Source organism: Mus caroli, chromosome 2 (genome assembly GCF_900094665.2).
Source record: "Mus caroli chromosome 2, CAROLI_EIJ_v1.1, whole genome shotgun sequence".
NCBI lineage: Eukaryota > Metazoa > Chordata > Mammalia > Rodentia > Muridae > Mus > Mus caroli.
Window position 1 is genome coordinate 20,720,406 of NC_034571.1, and position 25,238 is coordinate 20,745,643.

The 25,238-nt window shown below is 42.3% G+C and overlaps 1 protein-coding gene across 9 annotated transcripts in view; it reads right to left on the reverse strand.

Moving 5' to 3' along the window:
- Ehmt1 (euchromatic histone lysine methyltransferase 1) overlaps positions 1–25,238 on the reverse strand; it is a 134,247-nt gene that overhangs the window by 43,333 nt on the left and 65,676 nt on the right. For 7 of the 9 annotated variants that reach the window (XM_021185975.2, XM_021185967.2, XM_029469690.1 and 4 more), the window contains exons 7-15: positions 23,730–23,807; positions 22,126–22,246; positions 18,438–18,575; positions 13,642–13,787; positions 6,215–6,358; positions 5,096–5,322; positions 4,248–4,415; positions 3,126–3,208; positions 1,984–2,090 (exon numbers count right to left, since the gene is read on the reverse strand). In XM_021185975.2, the coding sequence (XP_021041634.1) occupies positions 1,984–2,090; positions 3,126–3,208; positions 4,248–4,415; positions 5,096–5,322; positions 6,215–6,358; positions 13,642–13,787; positions 18,438–18,575; positions 22,126–22,246; positions 23,730–23,807 (1,212 nt within the window). The remainder of the gene's footprint in view (positions 1–1,983; positions 2,091–3,125; positions 3,209–4,247; positions 4,416–5,095; positions 5,323–6,214; positions 6,359–13,641; positions 13,788–18,437; positions 18,576–22,125; positions 22,247–23,729; positions 23,808–25,238) is intronic. The other 2 variants (XM_029469706.1, XM_029469711.1) reach the window with 1 other exon arrangement.

Genomic DNA, 25,238 nt, shown 5'->3' on the forward strand with positions numbered 1-25,238 from the left:
ATTAATAAAGAGAGCTAATAAAGATCAGAAGAGAAAGAAATGAAATGGATAAGAACGAAAAAGAACAAGACCACGCTAATTTTTAGAAAAGATGAACAACACTTTAATTAACCTAAAAAAGATGTAAAAACACACAAGCCAAACAAAGGCACAGAGTAGATTCACATGAACTGACATCACAGAAACACACATCAATAGAGACCAGTGGAGGGGTGGGGGGTAGGGGAGTCACATGATAGCGAGACATGGGAGACTTTCTGGACAGTTAAAACCCACAAGAGTTGAATAATAATAATAATAATAATAATAAAAATAGAATACCCGGAGTCCACGAAATAACAATGAACTTGCAGTGAAGGAAAAGAAAATGTCTTCTGACAAACAAGAGCCCAGCAGTTTCATGGCTGAATTTCTCCAAAATTTTAAAGATTAATGCCAGTATTTCTAAAACTATTTAAAGGGGGAGGAGAACACTTTCCTAAGCCAGGTCTAAAATATCAGCACTGACACCACCAACAGCCACAGCATCAAACCCCACAGAAACAACTATCCCTAGTGCAGAGATTTAAAAAAAAAGAAAAAGAAAGAAAGAAAGAAAAAAAGAAAATCTATACAAAACACCAGAAAGTTAATTAAACAGAAGTTAAGATATATCACCAGGATCAAGAGATTTTTATCCTAGGGATGCAAGATTGATTCCACACAGCAACCTCCACCAACTTCTGCACAGTATAGGAAACAATGGGCAGAGTTAATAGGTGGCCTACAGAACAGAAGGAAGCAAATGAAAAATATTCATTCAATAAGGAATTGATTTCTAGAACTCACACACCTCAATAACAAATAACCCAAATTTTAAAATAGACTAATGATCTGACATTTCTCAAAAGAAAATAGAACCAGAACCACCAGAATGTGAAAAGTCCTCAACACCTCTAATTGTCAAGGAAACACAAACTCAAAAGAAAAATATGTAACAGATGCTACACAGATGTGGAGAAAGGAGACCACTTACAACCTGGAGACTGGCACCATGGAAGACATGGATGGAGCTGAGCAACCAAGTGATCCAGGAGTACAGAAAGTGTACTTCTGGGTGTGTGTATATCGAAAAGAAAGGAAATGTGTATCTGAGAGATCTCTGCACAGATAAGTCTATCACAGTCCTAATCACAGAAGCTATGACACTGAACCAAACCTGGTGTCTACTAACAAATGAGCAAAACCACAGTGGTAGACAGACACACGTAACAGTTGCCATGAGCACGTCTGTGGCCCTGCATTTACAGCAACATAATAAAACCCTGCACATTCTCACTTGTATGTGCCAACCACTAGAAAAGGTGCGGGGGGATTAGAGAAGGTGGCCTATGGTTACCAGAGTGTGACCGGACGGGAAAAAGAACTTCCTACATTCTAAATGCATGGTGACTGGGCTGACACAGTCAACTGAATATTTCAAAATAACTAATAATAAATGCTCTGTATCACATAAATATATACAGATACAGTGAGTCCAAAAGTTTAAAATACAAAGTATTCCCATGATCATAGGGTTTTTTTTTAATATTTTACATTTTTTTTAATTAGGGGAGATGTATGCATACAACACAAGACATGTGAATATCAGAACAATTTGTGTTTTCTTCTTCCACAATGTAGAACAGACTCAGTCGTCTCGTAAAGTTAGAGCAAATTATATTTGTAGCTTAAACAATGAAGGCTAGAGAATTAGTCACTAGGAGTAGAAGAGGGAAGGATCTGGGCTCCACTAAGCCTCCATCTTCTACAGCAGACTTTAAATATTGAAGCCAAGACTAAACTAAAACTACCAAGTAAGTTGAGACACAGCTACTCTAACAGAGGCAAATGTCGGGATAAACGGTAGAAGCACTCAACAACCATGGGGCTGGGAGGCATCTTCTTATGATGGCCTTGAGGTACCACTGCAATTAAGATCTATTCAAAGCTATCCTTCCAAACCTGAACCAGCATGTGGCAGATGTCCACGTGGCCAGCCTCCGCAGCAGCATGTAATGGGGAACGCTTATTTTGGTGCTCCATTTTGAAGTTGGGATCAATTCCATCAACTGTAAACAAACACAGTTTTACCAATTATATCATACGCAACCATAATGTCCTTCCACAAAGATGCTTATGACATGGACATCTTCAAGATAAAAAACAAGCTCTGGAGCCATGATGTAGACACTTTACCACAATGGCCTGTCTGCAGGCAGGAGTCAGACCCACTTGTACTTTAGGACCAAGAGAACCTATGCCAGCCCCACATGTCAGTACCTCCCCATGCCTCTTGCAAGCTCATGCAAACAGTGCTAAGGGCCAACAGCTCTAAGACAGACAGGTCTCAGGAGGACAAGTGTGACCCTGAAACTCAGACACTTACTTTTTGTTTCATTTTTATTTGGGGGGACACAAACCTCACTATGTAATGCAGACTGTCCCTTAACATTGAAATCCCCTACCTCAGCTTCCCAAATATTGTACATTTTTTCTATTGTACATTTTTACCCAAAGTACCATGCAAAAAAGTAATGAAGCAATTTAACACTGCATGAAGTCCATGAAGGGTAAAAACTAATTTTTTTGTAAATTAAGTGAACTTTCCCATCTTCCCCATTCCCCTCAAGCAAGCTTTAGCTTCTTTCATGACTTGCCGTCAGTCAATGAGCTCTTTACTCTTGCTCTCAACCTAACAAAGATGGACATTAGAGATCAAGCCTAGAATTCTGAGCTCAGGTAGCAAGCTATAACTGGGCCAGCACAGGCTCAGGCATCAGAGAGCTAAGCCATGCCCAACAGCTGCAGAGGTGCACACAGCAGCCCTCTCCCGGGTCACTGCATGCAGCAGCACTGGTCCTCTCAACACAAGCACTGGGCTCTTCACTGCAACAACAGGACTGGGTCATGCTGCTTTTCCTACGTGCACTTCTGCTTCACCTAATCATCACCTAACTAATTCCTTTTTAAAAACTAGAGATGCACAGAGAACATTTCTAGTGTCAAGAGGCAGACTAAACACCAGGGAACACTTTCTTTCAGACAGTGAGACGGGGCTCATGAGAAAGGGTGTAACTAACAAGGCCTCGGGTGGAGCAACTCACCCAGCATGAGAAGCACCTTCTGCAGCTCGCCCTGCCTGGCAGAGAAGTACAGCTGCTTTGGGTGGAAGCGAAGTTTCTTGGGTCTGTAAAAAGCAAAGGACGGCAATCAGCACCAGACTCTTATTGTCAAAACAACAGGGCAATAGGTACAGCTGATGTTGACAGCATTTGCTAGCATGTTTCAATCCCTGAGGCACTGCCCCAAGCAACTGTCCTCAGATGTCATTAAAATGATAAACACTAAAACACTATTGGTGACATGACTCAGAGCCTACCTCGGGTACAGACAAGCTGCTGCACCAGAGGTTCAGGGGATCCCAAGAAGTCATCATGCACTAGTCATCACTGACATGCAAGATGGCACACTAACTTCCAGGGTGACCTCTACAGCTCAAACGATGACAACTACCATGGGTGATACTAAATACCCTATAGCAACAAGGAAGGGGCTTCAGCCAATGTATGCTATGAAATTTACATCAACTCATAAATAGGGGTTAGAGGTGGAGGGTCAGGAAAAGTCTGGAGCCTGGTCAATAGATAGGGACTATGGGTATCACCAGATGGGCCAGGACAGAAATACTGAGAGACTATTCAGAATAAGGAAGAGTAACAGAGGGACTTGTCTGTTTGTTAATGAGTGACCTACTTTTCCTCCAGAACAAAGTAAATTTAGAGGTCACCTGGATAAACCTCCTTAAGGAGTGCAATGCTGTCCTCAAGAACAGAGGACACAGGTGGACCTGTGAAGCAAGAAAGACTGCAGTGTAGGGACTAGACTACACTAGGCAGAGACTAGGCAGCAGGTAGGAGCTCGTGGAATAAATAGAGTGTGCTCTAGCGGCCTTCAACAGCTCACTCAGTAAAGGTCATGCTCAGGACAACAATAACTTCACTTCTTGCTCTCGGCATAAAACAGAATAATGTGCAACAATGTATCCCAGACAATGGGAAGACATATGAGGCTGACACCTCACATGTTCATCCTTTTGATGAACAGTGTTATTCAGAAAGCTGGAAACTACTAAGAATGCCTGGGGAAGACCATGACTCTAAGCTGTCTCTGAAACACAAACACAAACACAAAACAACAATGACAAAAACCACCAGCCTGGCTCTTACTTTTCAGAGTCTAGAGCGATCAGAGCACTTTCCAAGGTTTCCTTTCCTGGGCCCTGGGAAAGGCCAGACGTCGGCCTCACGAGCCCAGCCGGCCCTGCAGGGTCGAAGCACTCTGGTGCCTGGGGGGCTGTGCTCTGCGATCTTTCATCCTCTGGGGCTCCAGCAATGCTTCATGGAAGGAAAATATTAAGATGTTGAGTTTCATTATTTGGAAAACCTCTCTTTCTCACAGAAACCAATGAATATATAAAATAAGACCTACTCCAACCAGACCACACAGGCTGCCTCTGAGTAGACTCAACAACCAGTCTATTCAGACCTGCAAGTCGCAAGAGAGCTGCCTGAACTGCAGAACCCCTTCCCCGGTGGCACGGGACACTCAGAAGTCAGCACAACATGACCAGGAGTACCATCCGCTTACTCAAGCCTTATTTTAATAAAGAAGCTTCAGGCTCTATCTAGCGAATCTACTGCCTCAGAATACTGGATTTAACAATCAATAGGAAAGTACTAAGACCTTCCTAACCCATTGTTCAGCTGTATGTACATGCTTTTTTTTTTTTTTTTTTTTTTTTTTTTTTTTTTTTTTTTTTTGGTTTTCGAGACAGGGTTTCTCTGTGTAGCTCTGGCTGTCCTGGAACTCACACTGTAGACCAGGCTGACCTCGAACTCAGAAATCCGCCTGCCTCTGCCTCCCGGGTGCTGGGATTAAAGGTGTTCGCCACTGGAGATCAGAAACCGTGATAAATGGCAAAGTTCACTGAGACTTTTGGCAAAGGCAACAGAAACTGGTTGTCTCTTTAGGGATGTTATGTGGAAAGCTTGGCCACTGCTACTTTGTTTAGTACCTGCCCGTGGTCGTGTCAGCCCTGCCTTCAGCAGCCAGGCTCTTCTCCTGTCCAGGGGCTAGGGTCACTGTAGAAGTTGTGTCTGCTTTTGCTATGGTCACCTCTTTGGCCTTGGAAGCTTCTTCCCCACAATGGGGACAGTAGCTGGCATTGTTGACTCGAGAGGCACAGTCCTTATGGAAACGATGCGAGATGCTGCTCTCAGGCTGACATTCCATGAAGTTACCCTGGAAAAATGAAAATCATTTTTAAAAACTCAGAATAGCATTCAGAGAATTACAGGAAACTCTACTGAACCTTTGAGGTTCAGGCAAGTAGAAGCCCATTTACAGCCTGGTGACCAACAGGAGGGAAGCAAAACACTGAGTTTACAAAGAGCTCACAATGTAAGCAGAGGCCACCAAAGATTATCTCACAGTTACCACTACCCATCTTCAATCCCCAGTAACCCAGCTAGCTGAGGCCTCAGTCTGAACACTCTAAACAAGCAAGAGCTGTACAAGACATAGTCTAGAAGGCCCACATGATATAATGATAGATCGAATCAGAGTCCAAAGGTGACCATTTTAATAACTAGCAATTAGAGTACCAATTAGAACAGCTGTTCTTGCAAAGCCAGAAACAATGGAATTCAGACGAGTTCTCTTTTTCTCAGCAGAAGCACAAAAAGAGAAGTCTAGGAAGAAAACCAGGTACAGAACTCAAAGATAAGCCCTCAGAGCAGGTGCTTGTGACCTAGGTCACAGAGGGCAGCAGGACATCTGAAGGTACCGGTCCATGAAGGCAATGACAGAAGCATCATAAGAAAAGAGCCTGTCCTATGGTCCTGGTGGATGCACCTGTATCTCATGAACAGAGTCATCAAAGATAAGATGTCAGTGATAACTAATAGAGCACAGAGGGTTTAACAGAGGGAGGAGGCATGCCCTCCTCTATACTCAAGACAGAGATCCACACAACAAAACAAGGGAAACTGAGGGCACAAGGTCATTTGTCTACAGTAAGAAAGCTCAAGAACTGTGGTGAAGAGCTTATAGAATAGACCCTATATGGGGTACGGTGCTGAAATGAGTCTCTGCAGAAGACTCTTGAAGCCCGGCAGGCGGGCTGGGCTCTTACCGCCGTGCAGAAGTAGCCGCAGCCAGGACAGCACTGGTGTTTCACCATGCGACCCCGATGATCTTCACACAACACCAAGAGCGGTGCTTTGTTGGATGGGCGCATCAGCTCATACTTGACCACGCTGTTTGTACACCGGCCCAACTGCAAGCAGACAAGACCAGGCATCAGTGACAGAGCTGCAAGGGAACAGCTTTTCCACTCACTGGGCAATGGAAAGCACCAGACATATGGGAAGTTCTCAGCAGATATGAGGTGACTAAAGGAGCCATGAGCCTTCAGAAACAAGCCTAGATTCACAAGCAGTATAAAGTGCCTGTCACACAACAGAAAGCCCCAACCACCAAAAAAGGGAAGTCACTGTCTATTGCACAGCCCAGGGATGATGACAGCAGGTAACTGAATTCAGAGGCTAGGTGATCAGAGAATCAAGGGCTCAGTCTGGGCATATACCAAGGAAAACATCAGGAGGAAAAAGAGAGCTAGACAATGAAATGCTCTAGGTAAGAAGGTGAAGGCTATCACAAGTGGCTAGTATGTTACAGTTCAATTGAGTCCCAAGTGATCCATCTGAAGTCTCCTACACATGCAATCAAAGCTGAGATGTAAGAAACACAGCAATGTCTCTCAGATATGCCCAAGGGACACAAGCACAGAAAACCAAGATTCATAGACAATTGTCACAGACGCTGCTGTGAGGTCCTTCTATGTACCAGAAAAGAAGTGACTGTTTGCTATGAAGACCAAAGAGTGCTTTTCTGACAGTCAGTAGGAAGACAGAGAATAGCCCAAAAGGAGGAAAAGATGAGTGGTAATTCAGAAAAAACTATCAATGCTCCCCAGCAAACAATAACTGTTCAGATATACTGATAAAGAAATACAACATAGCCCCCACTACTTCTCTGCTCTGTTAGTGCAATATATTCAACTGAACTGTATATATAGGCCAGGAGCCATGGGAGCTACAGAAAGGACCTAGACCTGAGTTCTAAACAACTAGCAATCTGAAAGACAAATCAAAAGCTTCCAAATATATCTGCTCCTAAGACTCCATCTGAAAATGTGACTAAGTGTGCCAAGGACTACCCCAAAGAACACAGCAAGGACAACGTAAGCAGTAGAAACAAGAAACAGGAACAGACCCATCAACAAGTGCTTTGCTGATGACCATCCAGACTGCAAGAATCAGAGACCTTTTCAAGGCAGCCTGGATATTTCCCCAAATCTAAGACATAAAACTCCCTATAAAAATAGGGAAAGCCAGGGCATGCATATCTTGAAACAGCCACCTGATACCACCCCTAGCACCAAGTGATTCTCTAGGAATCTTGGTTAAGACCTATAGACACAAGTTCTTTATAGATTGGGGAAGAAGGGATGAGTAATTTATAAAAGAAAATGTGAGAGTACAGACACAGGTCTATAAAAAAAAGATGCTAAAACAATTCATGAATTTTGAATCCAAAATTTCATGCACATATTTAGTATATGAACAGTTTTATAAAGAGCTTGAACTATCTGTATGATCATAAAATGATTTTGTCCAGTGGTTGCAATGGGAACAGACACAGACAGAGTTCAGGTCTAGGGGAATGTTGATCAAATGGCACAGTACAAGGTAGGTAATCCCAGAAAGTACTTCAAGGGAATAGCAATGAAACTTTCTTAAGGTTGAGAAAGGGAAGAGCCGGGCGTGGTGGCACACGCCTTTAATCCCAGCACTCGGGAGGCAGAGGCAGGCGGATTTCTGAGTTCGAGGCCAGCCTGGTCTACAAAGTGAGTGCCAGGACAGCCAGAGCTACACAGAGAAACCCTGTCTCAAAAAAAAAAAAAAAAAAAAAAAAGAGAAAGGGAAGAAAACACGGGAGTTCATGAACACAGAGAGTACAACTACGTCAGTGATGAGGCAGCCTCCATTTTAAAGGGAAAAGAGCAGGGAGTGGCAAACCAAAGAGATGAGTGGCCTGTTTCCTCAAAAGGTCAAAAGTAATTAAGCAAGCAAGCAAGCAAGCAATAACAACAGCAAACAGATGATTCAAATACATCTACCTGGAGACAGGATGAAGTATAGAATCAGAAGAAACTAAAAACTGTAGCATACTCCACAAGGAAAATCAGGTTAGCAAGAAGAAAGAAAGGTAAAGCAGAGACACAACCTCATCCTCTTGCATGCCTGCTGCTACAAAATAAGTCTTATTCAGAAGGCCTATTTTTATTTATTTTTTTTTAATTAAGCATTCTATTAAGGAAAGCTTTAAGAATGGAGTCTGGGGCTGCAGAGATGGCTCAGCAGTTAAGAGCACTGACTGTTCTTCCAGGACCCAGGTTCAATTCTCAGCACCTACACGGCAGCTCACAATTGTCTGTAACTCCAAGATTTGACACTATGACACAGACATACATGCAGGCAAAACACCGATGCATATAAAAAGAATGGAGACTGGAGAACAATTAAACTCCTTCTAAGCCCTTGTCTACTTTTAAAGTTCCTAACATTCTCACCTGAGCAGTCCACTTTAACTTTTCCACAAGATTATTTATAGGTGAAATTACAGTGTTTTATTCACTAAAAGCTCAAGGTATCATATTTAGCATGACCTTAAGAAAATTCACATACCTAACAGGAATGGTAATAATTCCATGAAACACAGAGGTTGAAGAGGATGAGAGGGGAGAGGGAAGAAGAAAGGGGATGGGGGAAAGCTGAGACAAGACAGAAGATGGGTGGAGGTATTGTAGTGTGCCTTAGAGGTTGGTTTTCTCTTTCCAGTTTTTACATGGCTTCTGGGTATTGAACTCAAATCTTTGGGCCTGGGTAACAAGTACCTTCATCCACTGAGCCATTGCAATGGCCCTCAACTTATCTTAATATAGCAATAAACCTACCACACCAATAAAAAAAGCATATTATGATACCAAAAACTTTCAGAAAAGGATTTAATGAGTGACATTGTTTTCTATTGCTACAGAACGCTTTAATATAGTAGATCATTAGTGAACGGTGGTATAGCGTCATCTCTACTTCCGCAGTCAGGGTCTGATCATTGTGGATGCTATTTCCAGTTTGGTAATGTGGTGTTTTCTTTTTATTTGTACTTTTTTTTTTAAGCTTAAGGACAATTTTTATTAATTTAAAAGAGAAAAAGAAAAACAAACAAACAAACTGGGTAAGTAAGCTGTAAATCTCACAAGCTGTCTAACCCGGAATAAAAAGGGAAACAAAACTATGCCATTTAAGCTGGGATTGGGGGGGGGGGTGTCAGACACATAGCAGACTAGCAGCTAAAAGTTATACCTTTCTAAGTCTGGCCTCAGAAAAGTAGATCCAGCCAAACCACATGCTGGCTCTAAGAGACTGTCCATGGGGTGTTTTCTTAAATAGTTGGTGTAGTATCTTGAACTTGGGAGCACAAAGATCCTTGTACCCCACTCACATCTCCAGGGAAACCAGGAATATTAAGCACCTAGGACTGATCTTTCAAAGGGAAGGACATATAACTTGTTTTTCCAGAAGGGTGGGAATTAGCAGTGATAAATAAACAGTCTGGTAATTTATGTTATCTTTTGGGCCAGGCCATATCAAGATCCTACAACCGGGACCAGAGGCTAAACAATCTTCATATTACCTGTAGAACCCGGGGCTTCCCCAAGTTCCCATAACCAGGACTGGAGAAACCTAATAGTCCAAATGACCCTTTCATTAATTAGCGGTATCGACAGGGGCTCCACCCAGTTCTCACAACCAAGACCAGAGGTGACTAACAGCCCAAAATGATCTCTATGCTATCTATATGACTGAGACCAGGGTAGATCCTTCCTTAAGCTAATACAGGTATCTCTAGAACTCATCTTCTTGGAAGAAATGACATGTACCCTGAGTTGAGTGTCAATGCTATCATGTGTCCTTGTGTACTAAACATGCTGGCAATGAACCAACCACCTGGCCTCAGAGTCCCCAAATCTGATCCAGGTTGATGAAGTCAATCTGAACTGAGTTTTCATTCTTACCTCTTTACAGTTCATTTTTCCTCCTGACTTGACTCCACTATTAAACTTTCAGCCCTGTTACTTTAGTGTTAAGTTGTGTGCTTGCACTCTACATGGCTCCTTTACCTTTGCACAACTCTACAACGCCGACATTAATAACCAGACCTCAAGTCAATGGTGCTGCTCTTCCAAATGCACACGATATGGAAGCTTAAGAAAGAGAATTTACCAAACCACTAGTGTCTTTTCCCATAAAGCCAGGGTAAGGCTATCTGAGCTTTAATAACAATGCAAAGAATTAAGCTTACCAAGGACAGAAATATAACAGTTCATAAGCACATTGTAAAAGGAGTGCTAGTTAACTTCAGAGTCTGAGGAAAACCCAAGTTAGTGTCTTAAAGACTGCTAGACACTAGGCAAGAGTCTCACATCAGTACAGCCTTGCCTCTGAGACGAATAAAACTAAGTAATAACCTTGAGATCGGTCTAGACACAGCCTTCACCACAGTCTTACAAAGAAATTGGGCTGATCTGGCCTTTGCAATTCTGTCAAGAAATTCAAAGAGATCTGCTGAACTACAACTCAGGTGAAGGAACCAGACGATGAGAATTTCCAAATCCAAGCAGTCTTGGAAGCAGCTGCTTCTTGGACTTGACAGTTCTACCAGAGGTTGCCTGAAATGCTGTAGTTATGGAATCCAGATTTAATTTCATTTAAAAAAATGTATAATAAATATCATACACAGAAAAAACATGAGCTTCCAAAAGTATTGTAGAAATGGGGAAGGAGAAAAATGAGCAGGATATCATACCCAAATTATAGTACAGAAGTCAAAGCACAAAACCCTATTCTAAGAGAAGAAGCCATAGCTATGCACTTTGCCTTTCCAACATGAAGCACATTTCAGAAACACCACACCACTCTAGCAGATAAGGGAGTACTCACTTGTCCCAAAGAATTCCAACCACTGATGACAGAAGAAACCAATCAAACAAAATTAAGCTTGAAATAAAGTAATGAGCACAGTAAGTCATCAATCAGGACTTAAAACCTACAAGCAAAACCCAGATAAGGAAGGACAGAAATTGCCATGGAAACCACTCTAGCCTTGTATGCCCTCCTGGCCAAGGTTAAATCATGTAGGTTGGTATTTGTTGTAGTTGCTGTTGCTACTGATATTTGGGGGTGGGGAGGGCATGTGAGACAGGGTTTCTCTGTGTAGCCCTGGCTGCCTGGACTTGCTTTGTAGACCATTCTGGCCTTGAATTCAGAGAGTCACCTGCCTCCCTGCCTCAGCCTCCCAAGTGCTAGAATTAAAGGCATGTGCAACCATGCCCAGAATTACATAAGTCTTAAGCCTTAAATCTACCCATGTCTTCAGACTTAGTTTTCAAGTAACAAACACTATGGGGAATGACTTAGAACGCCATCAGCTAAATTTAGCATCTGGGATCCATTTCCCTGTAAATCAGTGACATGAAGAACTAGAGAAGTGAAAGAGAAAATACTCAAGATCTTCTGATAAAGGGGCTGGAAAGATGGCTGCTTACCCAGAGGACTGACTCAATTCTCAGCACCCACATTCACAACTATCCTTAATTTCAATCACAGGGACCTGACACCAGTTTCTGGCATCTATGAGCACCAGAGCACACAGGTGGTGGTACACAGGCAAAATACCTGTATACATAAAAGTAATTAATTAATTAATTAATTAATTAATTAAAAATCTTTGAATACAAAGATGCCATAAACACTGGAAACAACAAGTGAATTCTGTTTAGTCCAATGAGAAAAGAAAAAAAAGGTTAAAAGACAGTTAGCCTGAGACATAGATATATAGACATTAAATTTAGAGAAAATAAACTGAAATTGAGACAAAATTTCACTAAATCTTCCCTAACACCCATGTCGAGAGACTAGCGATTTTCAAAATGTGGTTCCTGGACCAGAGCATAGCAGAAACTAAAGCTTTGAGAAAAGCAACATAACACCAATTCCACTGAAGCAAAAGTTGGCTATATTAACAGGTACTGGGAATAACAGCTGGGCAAGTCTAGCAGCAGCCCACAGCCAGCTGACCTAGCACCAATAAGAGACACACTAGGCTGTCCCATCAACTGCCCAAGTGGGCAGCTCAGGATTAACCTCTGGATCCATCTCTATTCCTACCTTTTCCTGGACTGGACAGGTGACCCAGCCTCTCTGCCTTTACCTGTGAAGCACAAGGAAACTGCAGGGCCAACTACAGAGTCCCATGGCCACACCCTGCAGCTGCAAACATGTGCTGCTGCTGCTGCTGCTGCTACTGTCTCATCTTGTTCACCTTGAAACTGAGCAGTTTACAACCCAATGATTTATTTAGTGAAAAAGAGTCCAACCATCAAATGGTCCAGAAACCTTACTGGAGTGACAGTCATAGGACTCAAAAGGGAGTAGACAGAACCAAAGCACCAGGTCCTGGCCCAGGTCTTCCCTCAGAGAGCAAACAGAGTACTCCAAAGGTCATGCCTCAGCAACCAGTACCTCTCTCACTATAATAGCAACAAGCTTGCTGCCTACTGAGCCGCTCACCCTGTTCCTGCTTTGTCACTAGCAGCCAAGTAGCATGATAAGCTGAAGGAAAAAATTCTTAGCCGGCAGTGGTAGCACATGACTTTGATCCCAGCACTTGGGAGGCAGAGGCAGGTGGATCTCTGAATTTGAATCCAGCCTGGTCTACAAAGTGAGTTCCAGGACAGCCAGGGCTACACAGAGAAACCCTGGGGGGGCGGGGGGCCGGGGGGGGGGAGATCTTGCTAAAACAGAGAAAACAGAAATTGTTTGAAAAAGCATTGCCTCTGCTGCCTGCTTGCCTTCTTCCAATCCAGAAGGAATAAGGGTGAAGGGACCATCAATCCTCCCAGTGTATGTCAGACACAGCAAGAGAAGAGGAGCAACCATAGCTCAAAGGCAGTAGGGTATCCTAAGCAGAGCCTGTCCCAGGCAGGGACACACTGTGACAACTCTCTCCATTTATTCACTTCTCAGGAAACAGAACACATCTTGAAACATGCTACTTTCATGCAACCACAGTTTGTACACCATGTTCCTTTTTTAAAGGATTTTATTTTTATTTGTGTGTATGACAAAGAGTGTAATATATAAGAATGGTATGCCCAGAGAAACAAAGGGCAAGTGGATCCTTCAAGGCTGGGGCCACAGGAGGTTGTGAGCCACTTGATGTGGATGCCGGGAACTGAACTTGGGTCCTCTGTAAGAGCAGCATGTCTCCAGCCCCATCTTCCTTGGTTTGTTTGTTTGTTTGTTTGTTTGTTAATGCAATATTGTGTAGGCTCCCAGTTATCTGGCACTACTGACTAAGGTTCAGCAGGAAACGCTGTGATTCTGAAGCATGACAGTTCTCGTTGCCATTTTAAGGAAAAATGAACATGCTTACTTCGTGATCCACGCTCTCAGTGGCCATGCACTGGTTGTTGGCCAGGGTGCTGATCTCGCGGCTCTTGGGGGTTTCCATTCGGCAGCTGCAGAGAGGCACTTCCTGGAGGCCGTCCGTCTCCAGCACATCCGGACCATTGGCCAGCCCTAAGTCATACAGACACATCAGCTCAAGCAACCCTGACCTACAAAGGGTTGTCCAGAGAACAATCAATTACAGTCTTTACAGCGATCTTATACACACTGACATTACACATCAGCACTGCTCAGTGGCAAGTGTCCCATACTCTTGTAACATCCTACATGGGAAGTGAGGCAACAGACTGTATCTCACCCACAAACATATCAGCTACCAAATCTTCCAAAACTCCTCACTTATTTATATCTACATGTCCATGTCATAGGACAGGCTACAAGTTCATCAGCAATTCCTAAATCAAATCACTACATGTTGGAACATTATTTCCCTCATTTGGCTCTAAATTATACCCATTTAAAAAAAAAACAAACAAAAAAAACCTCCATGTATAAGGCTTTATAATGGTTTAATCGTTACCCAGAACATTATTCACTAGCCAAAGAATCCATATAATAGGCTAAAGAAGGAAAACAAAGGAAAGTGGGACCAGTGAGATGTCTTGGCAAGTAAGGGTGCTTGTGGTCAAGTCTAAGCACCCAAGTTCAATCCCCAGGACCTATACGGTAAAAGAAAAGAAGAGCTAAAAGTTGTCTTTTAACCTCCACACATGCATGTCATGGCCCACATGCCTACACACATGATAGATGACAGACAACCAAAAATGTTCACAATAACATAGTGCCTAATACCACAGTGAAAAACAAAAGCCTTAAGATTAAAGGAAACCCTATACACTGTAAAGCTAAACTCACCCCCTCAGAGAAAGAACATGCAAAAAGGATTCAGAGATCTGACTAGTAGCTTCCAGGACTGCTACTTCCAAAAGACACTGAGTCAGACCATGTCCTCTTTCTTGTTAAACAGCAGAGATAAAAGATGAATTGTGGGGCTGGTGAGATGGCTCAGCAGGTAAGAGCACCCGACTGCTCTTCCAAAGGTCCTTAGTTCAAATCCCAGCAACCACATGGTGGCTCACAACCATCCATAACAAAATCTGATGCCCTCTTCTGGAGTGTCTGAAGACAGCTACAGTAAAAAAAAAAAAAATAAATAAAAAAAAAAAAAAAAAAAAAAATAAATACATCAAAAAACGTCCGAGGGCCATCTTAAGAACAAAAGATGAATTGTGGGGCTGGAGAGATGGCTCAGTGGTTAAGAGCACTGACTGCTCTTCCGAAGGTCCTGAGTTCAATTCCCAGCAACCACATGGGTGGCTCACAACCATCTGTAATGAAATCTGATGCCCTCTTCTGGTGTGTCTGAAGACAGTTATAGTGTACTTACATATAACAATAAATAAACCTTAAAAAAAAAAGATGAATTGTGTTTGAAACAGTACTGCAGCTCTAAAAATAATTAACTAATATTCGCACCTAAAAAACAGACTAGGACTCTCACCCTATAAGATGTGCAGGCCTTTAATTTTGAGACAGACACAGGACAATCTTTTTTAAGTTCTAGGCTACCCTGAACTACTTATCAAGTTCCAATGCATCCATTTGCATATCTGGACCCTGTCTCAAGTATTAAGTAATTAATTTAATTAAAGAATATTACAGAAACTCTCATTGAGACCATACCAAAAGAACCCTGAGCACCTCAAGCTAGCTAGCTCATTTGATAAAAACTAATTTGAGCTATTTCTTCTGAATGTCTGGATTATAGAAAAATGAGATGGGTTAATTTCAAACCACCCAGAACTAGCTTTGTGATTTACCAAGGGGCTCATCAACAGAACAGACAAATAACTGTAACCAAACTATTTTTCTGCCCAACTTCCAGTTTGCTCAGCACAAGCCTTCCATGGTCCCACCCCACCCCCACACACTGAACCCTGAACTGCTTCTGGTTTGAACTACCTTCACACAATGCCTCAGTTGGTCTTTAGCAATGCCATGCTGAACCTACGATCCACCTTTACCCCAGGAAGCCATTCACTGTTTACCTCTGGCCTCTCGATAATGTGTTATGGGTCTTAGCCAATCTAGTGCCCACAAATGGCTAAAAAATGATGGGCAGAACTGAAAGTTAGCTCAGTTGGCAGCACGTTTATCTAGCATGCACAAGTCCTGTGTTGGAGCCTCAGCACTAAAGACAATGGGTGTCATTGTACATGCCTATAATCTCAGCACTCAGGAGATAAGAGGCAGAAACATCAGAAATCCCAGGCCAATCTGACAACACAGGGAAGTCAAGGCCATGCTAGGCTAAATAAAACTCTGTCTCAAAGACAACAAACTTCTATGGAAAGGGGGAACTGATTCCAAACAAATCTAGCTGCCTGACTTCCCACACACAGCAAAAGATCAGAAAATCTAAAGTAAAACTCAAACTAGAATCACCGAAAGTATGACATGGGCTTGTGAGAAGTTCCTGCTCAGTAACCTGATATAAACAGAAACACACACACACACACAAATTCAAATACAAAAAGAAGTGCTCAAGTAAACATCCTACCGCCACACCAACCACGTGTGTCTGAGGAGGCTGAGTGGACACAGGAAGAGTGCACACTCCTGGGCAGCACTGTCAGAACATAGACATCTGCATAGATAGACATGGGTGTGCCTCAGTCTCTACAGTTGAAGGAGACTGAGACATCCAAAGAAGAAACTGCCACAACCTCCACGTGTGCACACTGTCAGACATGCCTCAAGAAAACACAGAACTGTTTTTAGAATGTGCTTCATACACCACTTAGGTTGAGAGAGGAGTGAGTTTACTTTAGATTATTCATTACATATGAATATTGTTATTTGTTTATATGTCTTTACAGAGAGAGTGGCTCACCTGCTACAAGTGGCCTGTCTGCCATGTGTGGCTTACCCTTGTGATTATACACTTACTCATGTGACACCTCTCAACCCTCAGAGTATAAACTGTCTGATGCTCTGAATAATGTTGGCTATTGGATGAGACTTTAGTTCACCTCATTTATTGCCTCCATTCTCCTACCCCTCATTACCTTGAAAGGAGTAAACACACACTAATTCTCATCTGAGCTTGGGATTCCCTGATCACCCACACTGCCAGTGTCCATACCTACTGTCTTTACCCAGACTCAAGTCCTTAGCCTATTACCTTCACAAGCAAAGATCGCGGGAAAAGACAAAGCAAACAATGATTTATAACCTCAACACAAATATTCACTTAGGTCCTCAGCTCAAGCCTAGACCCTCTTGAACAAAAACTGGATTGACCATCTGAATGCACTGACCAGCCTCAGAAAATTCCCAAGATACCTGCTCTCCCACTACCTACCTTCAGGTATCCCAGTTCCATACTTTAAAAATGAAAGCAAGTAGGCAAAGCTGCTTTTCATCAAGATGTTGATTCTCTAAGTCAAAAGCATGTCTGCTATACACAAACGAATCACTGATTGATGAGTCAGTGTTGATCAATCATAGGTAGGTCAATCTATAAAATGCCATAGAACCCAAGGGAACAATTTTACAACCCCACCTCACCCCCACCTGCCTGCCTGCCTGCCTGTCTCAGGAACCTGGATCCGCCCATTGTAGATGTTTCCACTCTTGTATTATCTTTGACCTTCACTTGTACCCGAGATGGAACAGCACATTTCTACATAAAAGGGCTTCCCAAATCTCATCACAATCTCTTCTTAATGCACCTACAACAGGCAGGATTCTGCTAAACAGTAATAGGGTGCATTTGACAAAAATTATTCCCTGATTACAATTAAATTTCTAATCATCCAAATCTAGAAGTTTATAATACTTAAAACATAGTTCTATTTAACTTAGGAGGTACAAATTACCTACAACGGGGCTTTATGAGATTTGAAAAGGTTGGTGTTCTACTTGTGAGAATAAAAGAAAAAGCAGAAACAAAAAAAAAAAAAAAATCACTTTTTGAACAAACCCAAAATTCATGTGAGAGGCAAAGATGTGGTTTACTAAATAAAGCAAATCACAGTTTCCTAAGTGTTTAAAATCTTAAAAGCTGGGTGGTGTCTGTCCTTTATCATTAAACCCCTACTGTAAACACAACCATGATTTAGAAATCTGAACAGAGTGTGAAAAGCTGTGGAGTCTTAAATTTCCCCTTAACATTCTGTTTCATAAAGATTTTTAGATATCATTAATTGGTTAGTTTTCATGGCTAAAAGGTTTTTAAGTGATTTAAAAGAAGCGGAGCAGGCAGGGAAAAAAAAGGACAGCAAGCCACAATGATCCAGGCACAATGGCAGATACTACTGCACCTGGCAACTGGAGGCTGCACTCCACTGCAAACACAGAAGAACAAGGTCAGCTCAAGAGAAGCTAGAAGACAAGCTACAACCAACCAGAGCTAAAATCAGAGATCACTTACAGGCACACTGCACAAAATGTAAACCCATTACATCCAGAAGGGTGGCACATACAACGTGTGTCTGCTACTGGGAACACACTGTGAATCACAATTACTAGCACCCCAAATATTGCAAAAGGCTTCCGCTGCTTCATTCTTAGAGGGCTCTCACACTTCTTGTCTCCCACCTGAGCAGTTAATGATCTGCATCATATCTATTCAGTCACCTTTAAAAAAATGAGTGCTTTGTCAAACTGTCCATTATTATCCACCAGGGGGCATCAGGCTAACACGGAGAGCTAGGCCAGTAAGCAAGCAAGATGGTGTAGTCACACTCCAACACCAACCTTCATTTTCTGTCTGGGAAGACAGAATTCCTCTGACACGGAGATCCAGGGAATCCAGGGAAACTTCCATATAGCCAGCGCTGTCTCCCAGAGCTGCCTGCTCCATGCTTCCTGGAGATGACTTACAAGCCTCGGAACCTATACACAGAATGCACATTATCATGAAAAACTGCCCAATAGCAATATTCACAAGGTTCCAGGAAGACTGGAGAGATGGCTCTATAAGTAACAGTGCTTTTAGCCAAATCCAACAACCTGAGTTCAATCCATAGAACCCACACTATAAAGAGATCTACTCCTATAAGCTGTCCTCTAACCTACATATAATAAACACCCACACAATAAAAATACTTCTGCTTTAAAACCCCTAAAATAAAACACAACAACAAACATTCTAATGAGGCCAGTTCTCAGAAAAAGAATTTTAATTCTAATGAACTCTGATGAATTTAAATAACACTACCTAGGCCACTTTGGTTTCTATTATCATACATTAATTCCCCATGTATATACCCAGTTTCACAAGAAAGAGGCTAGCCAGAAAAATCAGAGAAACCAGTATTGTGCCTTGTGTTTCTAATAGCACTTAGAAGAACAAGGCCAGCATGAGGTTAGCAATGCATTCTAAGCTACCCTGGGCTACAGAGTAAGATTTCCCCTACCTCCACCCAAAAAACAACCATCCACAAATTAAATTCTTTTTTTTTCAAGTTAAAAAAATTTGAGATTTATTTAATGATTTTATGCTTCTCAGTGTTTGGCCTTTATGTATGTATACGTCCCACACATACATCTGTACGTCTGAGGTCAGAAGCGGGAAGCAGATCCCCTAGGACTGAAGTTATGGACAGCTGTGAGACAACATACAGGTACTGAGAAACAAACTCTGGTCCTTTAAAAGAGCATCCAGTGCTCAGCCATCTCTTCAGCTCCAATTAATACAACTTACATCCAGATGTGCTAAATAAAAACTGGTAAAATAATCAAGAAAATAAACAAACGTGATAAATGAGCCCAGCCTGGCAGTACATGTCTTTAATCCCAACACTTGAGAAGGCGATGGCAACTCGCTCTCCAAAGAATAGATGCATAGTGAGACCATATCTCAAAAAAAGTGATAAATTTCTATAAATTGTTTTAAAGCTTAAAATATAACAGAAAAATTTAATTTGCAAGTTTGAAGATGATGAAACACTAAGATGATGAAACAGCCTAACCATAGAACTACACATACTACTCACTAAAGCACAATAAAATCTAAACATGTCAAGATGGATAGAGCCAAACAAGCCTAATTCCAAAACTAATTCTGTAGATCATGGCGTAGGTACCAAGACTGACGCAGCCTCTCATCCTTGGAGACGAGAGAAGGCCCAAGACACCTATATGAAATATGCCATTTCCAATTATAAAGAAATTTCATGTGGAACCCTAAAAAGTGTGTTTATGTTACATACTAACATTGAATCTAAATATCAGTATGTAATATTATGTAAATGACCAGAAATAAATGAATCATTAATACAGAGGTATGGTACCAATATATTTTAATTCAAACTGTATTCTGTACCAAGATCTTAGACAAGAAATTTCAAAAACAAAAATAGACTTAAAATTTTAAACATTTTACATAAAACAATAAAATTCCTTATTTCCATAAATATCTAAGTATGCAATCTCTACCTTCAAAGTATCCTTTAGTACTAGACATCTGTCAAAGCCAACAGTAAAACCTCATGGGTTTTCTGCTCTCAAAGAGCAGCCAATGATGAGAACAAATGGCAGTATAAACGAACAGGCATGTGAGGTACTAAGGAAGGCACACAAGCCCTGTACAGACAAACCCCACAAGACCACATAGTCCTTCCAGTGTCACATGGCTGTCTCTAGGATCTAGCCCACAAACCTTCTTTTCTGTCAGAAGAAGCTAAACAAACAACTGGGCAGAGCTGTCTGTGCAGCATGAAGATAATAAGCAAACAAGGAAATGAAGCAGATTAGAAGACTCAGAAGCACCACCTACACACCACTGATGACAAAAATTCCAAAGAAGTAAATAAAATCAGAATTTGATTTGGGGGCTGAAGAGACAGCTCAGTGGTTAATAATACCTGCTACCTCACAGAGCAGCTCACTCATCTGTTACCCTAATTCCTGATAGATGGTGTGCATATACATATACAGGCAAACACTCATACGCATAAATAAAACTAAATAAATCTTTTAAAAAAAAAGTAGTGAGCTTTTTTTGATCCCCTGATGGACTGCATCCCTACAGAAGGAGCCAACACATGTCTCCTCACACATGCAAATGCTGACTCTGTGCACTAAGGACCTGTGTAAATGTTGAAAGCATGAGAAGAAAATGTGGACTTCACACTGCTCACCTGGTCTACTCAAAGATTTCTTAGAGCAAAAAAGCAAGAACCATAAAAGAGAACAATTCATAAATTTGACTTCACTAAAAAATTTTAGCAGCTGTTCTTGTCTAAATATACTATTAGGACGATGGAGACGCAATCCACAGATTAGGTACAAAACATTCACTAAAATTCTACCTAGAACATTTAAAGAGCACTTGCAACTCAGTGAGAAGGGGATGAAAGACACAAATGCACACTTCAGAAAAGAAAACACACACGAGGTGTGATGCTCCTTCCATCTTACCATCAGTCTGGAAAGAACACAGTGAAGCTGCTGAGGACCACTGCACACCCACTGGAAGCACTGAAGCTTTAAACACAGACCCCAACAAGCACTGGCAAGGATAGAAGGAATCCACAGCCCAGGTACTGTGTAGGGGATGCCCAATGAGACGCATAGTTCAGAAGAGTTTAGTAGTTTCCCAAAGACCTGAGCACACTGTCTACGACTGAGCTAGGTAAGCCAGAGATGGGAAACACCTGTGCAGTAACCTAGCGGAGACCAGGGTCCACCCTCAAGAAATGACTGACAAGCAGCAGCATCCCACGCAGTCGGTACACTTCTCAGAAGGGAACAAAACAAATTTCTGTGGACATATACAACAGGAAGGTGCTCAAATGATTACCTCAAAGGAGCCAGAGCAGAACAAAAGGTGTTCATACTGAGCGATTCCGCTCACACAAAAATCTGTAACTACTAGCCTATCAGGCGCACAGAGCATCAAGGGCTGCCTGGGAACGGGAAGGTGGTTCCAGGGGATGAGGGAGGGTTCTCCAAGGCAGCAGGGCAGGGACTTGTACAGAGTGATCCTGATACAATGCTGAGAGAGTTCCATACTATGATTTGTAAGCATTCCACTGTGTGCCAGGAACAACTCAACAGAGCTATACCATGAACTTGGCATTAACTCTGTCTCTCCAATCCTCCTGAACTCACCTTAACAAACCATTACTAAGGCCTGGGGATGAGAGGCAGCCAGGAACCACAGACTTCCTACTTCCACATGGTATAGAACATACCTACCCAGGAAAAAAGACACTACTCCTGTGCAGGGGACAAACTATCCAAGCTAGCTTCCTGCTCGGTAATAAAGCCAGAATCACCTAGGTTTGGTCACAAAGCAAACTACCGGAGGATCACTTACGTGTCTCTAAAAAAGTCATTTTCAGCATTTTATAGGAGACCCTCTTTTCAAGTGAAGTGCTTCACACAAACCAGCCCCAGCCAGCTTCCTGCCGATATACCCCAGCTCCACTGTGCTCACCAAGCATGCTGCTTGGCTTCTTTCTACTTCTCCGCCTCCTTTTCCGAGCAGGTTTGATCCAGGGGCTGTCAGTCTTCCCTCTCCTCTTGAGAAATTTCTTCTTGATACTGGATTCAGAACTCTGGAGGACCAAAGGGCAAGCATGTCAGAGGCAAAGCAGGGAGAGCTCCTAAGAGCAAAAAGAACTAAGTTTTTTGTCTCTAAAATAAAATACTTGATTCTTCCTCTAAAAGATCCACTTCACCTTTGCACATGTTTCTGGGCTACATTCTAAGATGCCTATGCTGTCCCTAAGCATCTCTGTAAGGCCAGTAACCCAGTAACCCAGTCCTTTTAGAGGCAACAAGACAAGGAAACTAATTTAATTTAGACTGCATTACTTTAATTTGAGTTTGGCACAATGGAAAAAATAAATTGGAAATTTCTCCTCAGGACTAAGTAAATAAATAAGCTCAGTATGTAAGTTACTTTTCACTCCACATATCCACTTATCTCACTCAGGAAGGAACAATGTTCAATGTGACCTTGAATCACACAGGTGCATACTACATGCAGAACAAGAAAGAGGGATAATTAATTTATAGCAACAGAAGAGATGGTATATCTCATCTATGTTGCAAGTGTAGAAAGGGCATCTACCACAAATCAAACTGTCCCACAGCACCAGTTCTAGTGCTAAGAGATGCTGGAAAGAGGTCACATGAAGAAAGCACATGGGTCTCTCAACCCAACTTCCCAAGGACATATACAGACACTGGGAACTCTATGCTGACACACTGAGTCACATGGCAGAGCATGTCAAGCCATCTCAATATACTTGGACGAGTATGTGCAATCATCCAAGTCCTGGGTTGGGTGTGTGGGTCTATGTCAGTCACCCCAGCAAAATATTGATGAGGACACACGTTTCTGTTGTCCGGGTTCCTCCTTACAAGGAACCCCCAACCCCTCACTTTATCCTATGTTTTCACACAGAAATACTTGTGAAAACCTTGACCCAAGTTTTCCCGTCTGGATCATGCTACAGAACCCCAGGAGATGTTTCCTCACTAAACCCAAAGACTCTGAGTATGTCCCCCTCTCCTTTACCGAAGAAGCCTGACAGCTGGGGAGACTGGCACCCTCTTCAGTTCTTGATCCAATCAATACTTTATCCCACACATAGTACTTCTTCCTCAAGCTAACAAGCTTCTTGTCTTCTCCACTCAATATTCACACAAGGGCTACTCCCAAGACTCCATTCCAACGATTTCCCTATTTCCAAGATACCCAGCTCCTACAAATCTCAGGTTCTACATGCCAGATAAAGACAGCTCAAATCCAACAGTTCCTCTCTCAGCAGCAATGCAGCCCAACACACTGCTGGTATGAAAAACCAAACTGTATCCTACCCCTTTCCTTCCCTCAGAGCCTGGCCTGCTAATGATCTCACAAGGACGTAAGCACAGATGCTCTACCTGCCCCTGTGCTGCAACTCTACACGACCTCCTTCACCACTCTTCCTTCAGGCCAGACCCTGTGACCCTCAGCATACAGGAGAGGTGCCACCAGTGCTCTCAGCTGCAGATCTGAATTATGTAAACCTAAGAAAAATGTGAGGTTACCAGGTCAGACTCGTCTCCACCATCTTCATCCTCCCCTGTGTCGGGAGACTCCTGTTCCTCCTCTGAATCTCCATCCATCTGATCAAGCCAAAGAAAAACAAAAACCAATTAGATCTTATAGCAGAAAGCAGATGGATACAAAGCAAATGTTAAAAAACACTGCAGATATACATGGAAGGGACCTCACTGTCTGCCCCCAAGGCAGAAACAAGCTGTCTGGATGGCCCTGGCCAGGGAATTTCCAAGCAGACAACAAGATACCAGAGTTTCTGCTAACACTCCCTACTAAGATACTCTATCCCAAATGGACTCACTCAGATGACTCAAATGAATTAACTGCATCTTGCAGATTACTATGCATGCAAGACATGTCAGATGTCTTCAAAAAGTAGTAATACAGAGAGAGAGAGAGAGAGAGAGAGAGAGAGAGAGAGAGAGAGAGATTCTAAAGAGCTATAAAATACATAAGCAAACCTACCTCTCATCACCCAAGAACAGCCCAGTCCCAGAAGCCATCACTGCTATGTTGCCTGACCACTTCCAGCTACACTGAGGCTATTGCTAAACCTACAGGATATACTTCAATAAATTTATTCTTTTCTAATTACAGACAAGATTTGGGATCCTTTCTATAGCAGAATAGCAAAGACACCTTGGTTTTTCTACTGTATTTATCACTTCTATCTACAGTGTCGGTGAATAGATATAGTGTCCACATGCCCCAGATCCACTCGCTACAAGTCAGTACTGTTGTCTCTGATGTGCTGTAGTCTGACTCTCTGTAGGATCTACTCCAGAGAATCTACGTCTCTCTGATATTCCCAGCTCAACAGAACCTGTAGGGCTCATAGTCAAGCTGCACTCCAAACAAGCCAACATAAAGGCAGACGAGAACAGATGCGGCACTCCTGAGTCAAATGGTACCCCTCTCCATGATAACTCACTGGACACCCTATTTATATCTCTTGTCTTGCTCATTCTCAACCCTGACAATGACCCCTACATTCCCTCACACGATTCCCACAACTGTTCTTCATCTCACTAGTCCATTAACTTCAGAATTTGAAGCTCTACAGAAAGTTCTCATTAACTTTTGATGGAACTGTTCTGAGCTTAGAGATAAACCTAGAACAATGCAGTTTTTATTTGCACAAATAAGAGGTCCCTTGCTAACCTAATTCAGTAAATTTCTGCTGTTCTCTTACACCACATTATTGTTGAATGTGTCACCTATCTTAGGTACTCTGGAGATGCCAAGAATTACCCAGTCTCTGCCTCCCTGTGCTGGGATTAAAATTAAGTGCCACCACACCACACTAATTTCCTAGTTGACATTTTAAAAACATGCCTAAGCATTTATAAACATGCTGGTGTTTACTGCAATTTTAAATGGAAACAAGAGATGTCTATGTCTTGACCACATGGAAGTGTAACTCAATGGCTGTAATACTTTCTAGGGTTTGCCAAGATTTTAAGGAGATGTCTATGTCTATGATCACATGGAAGTGT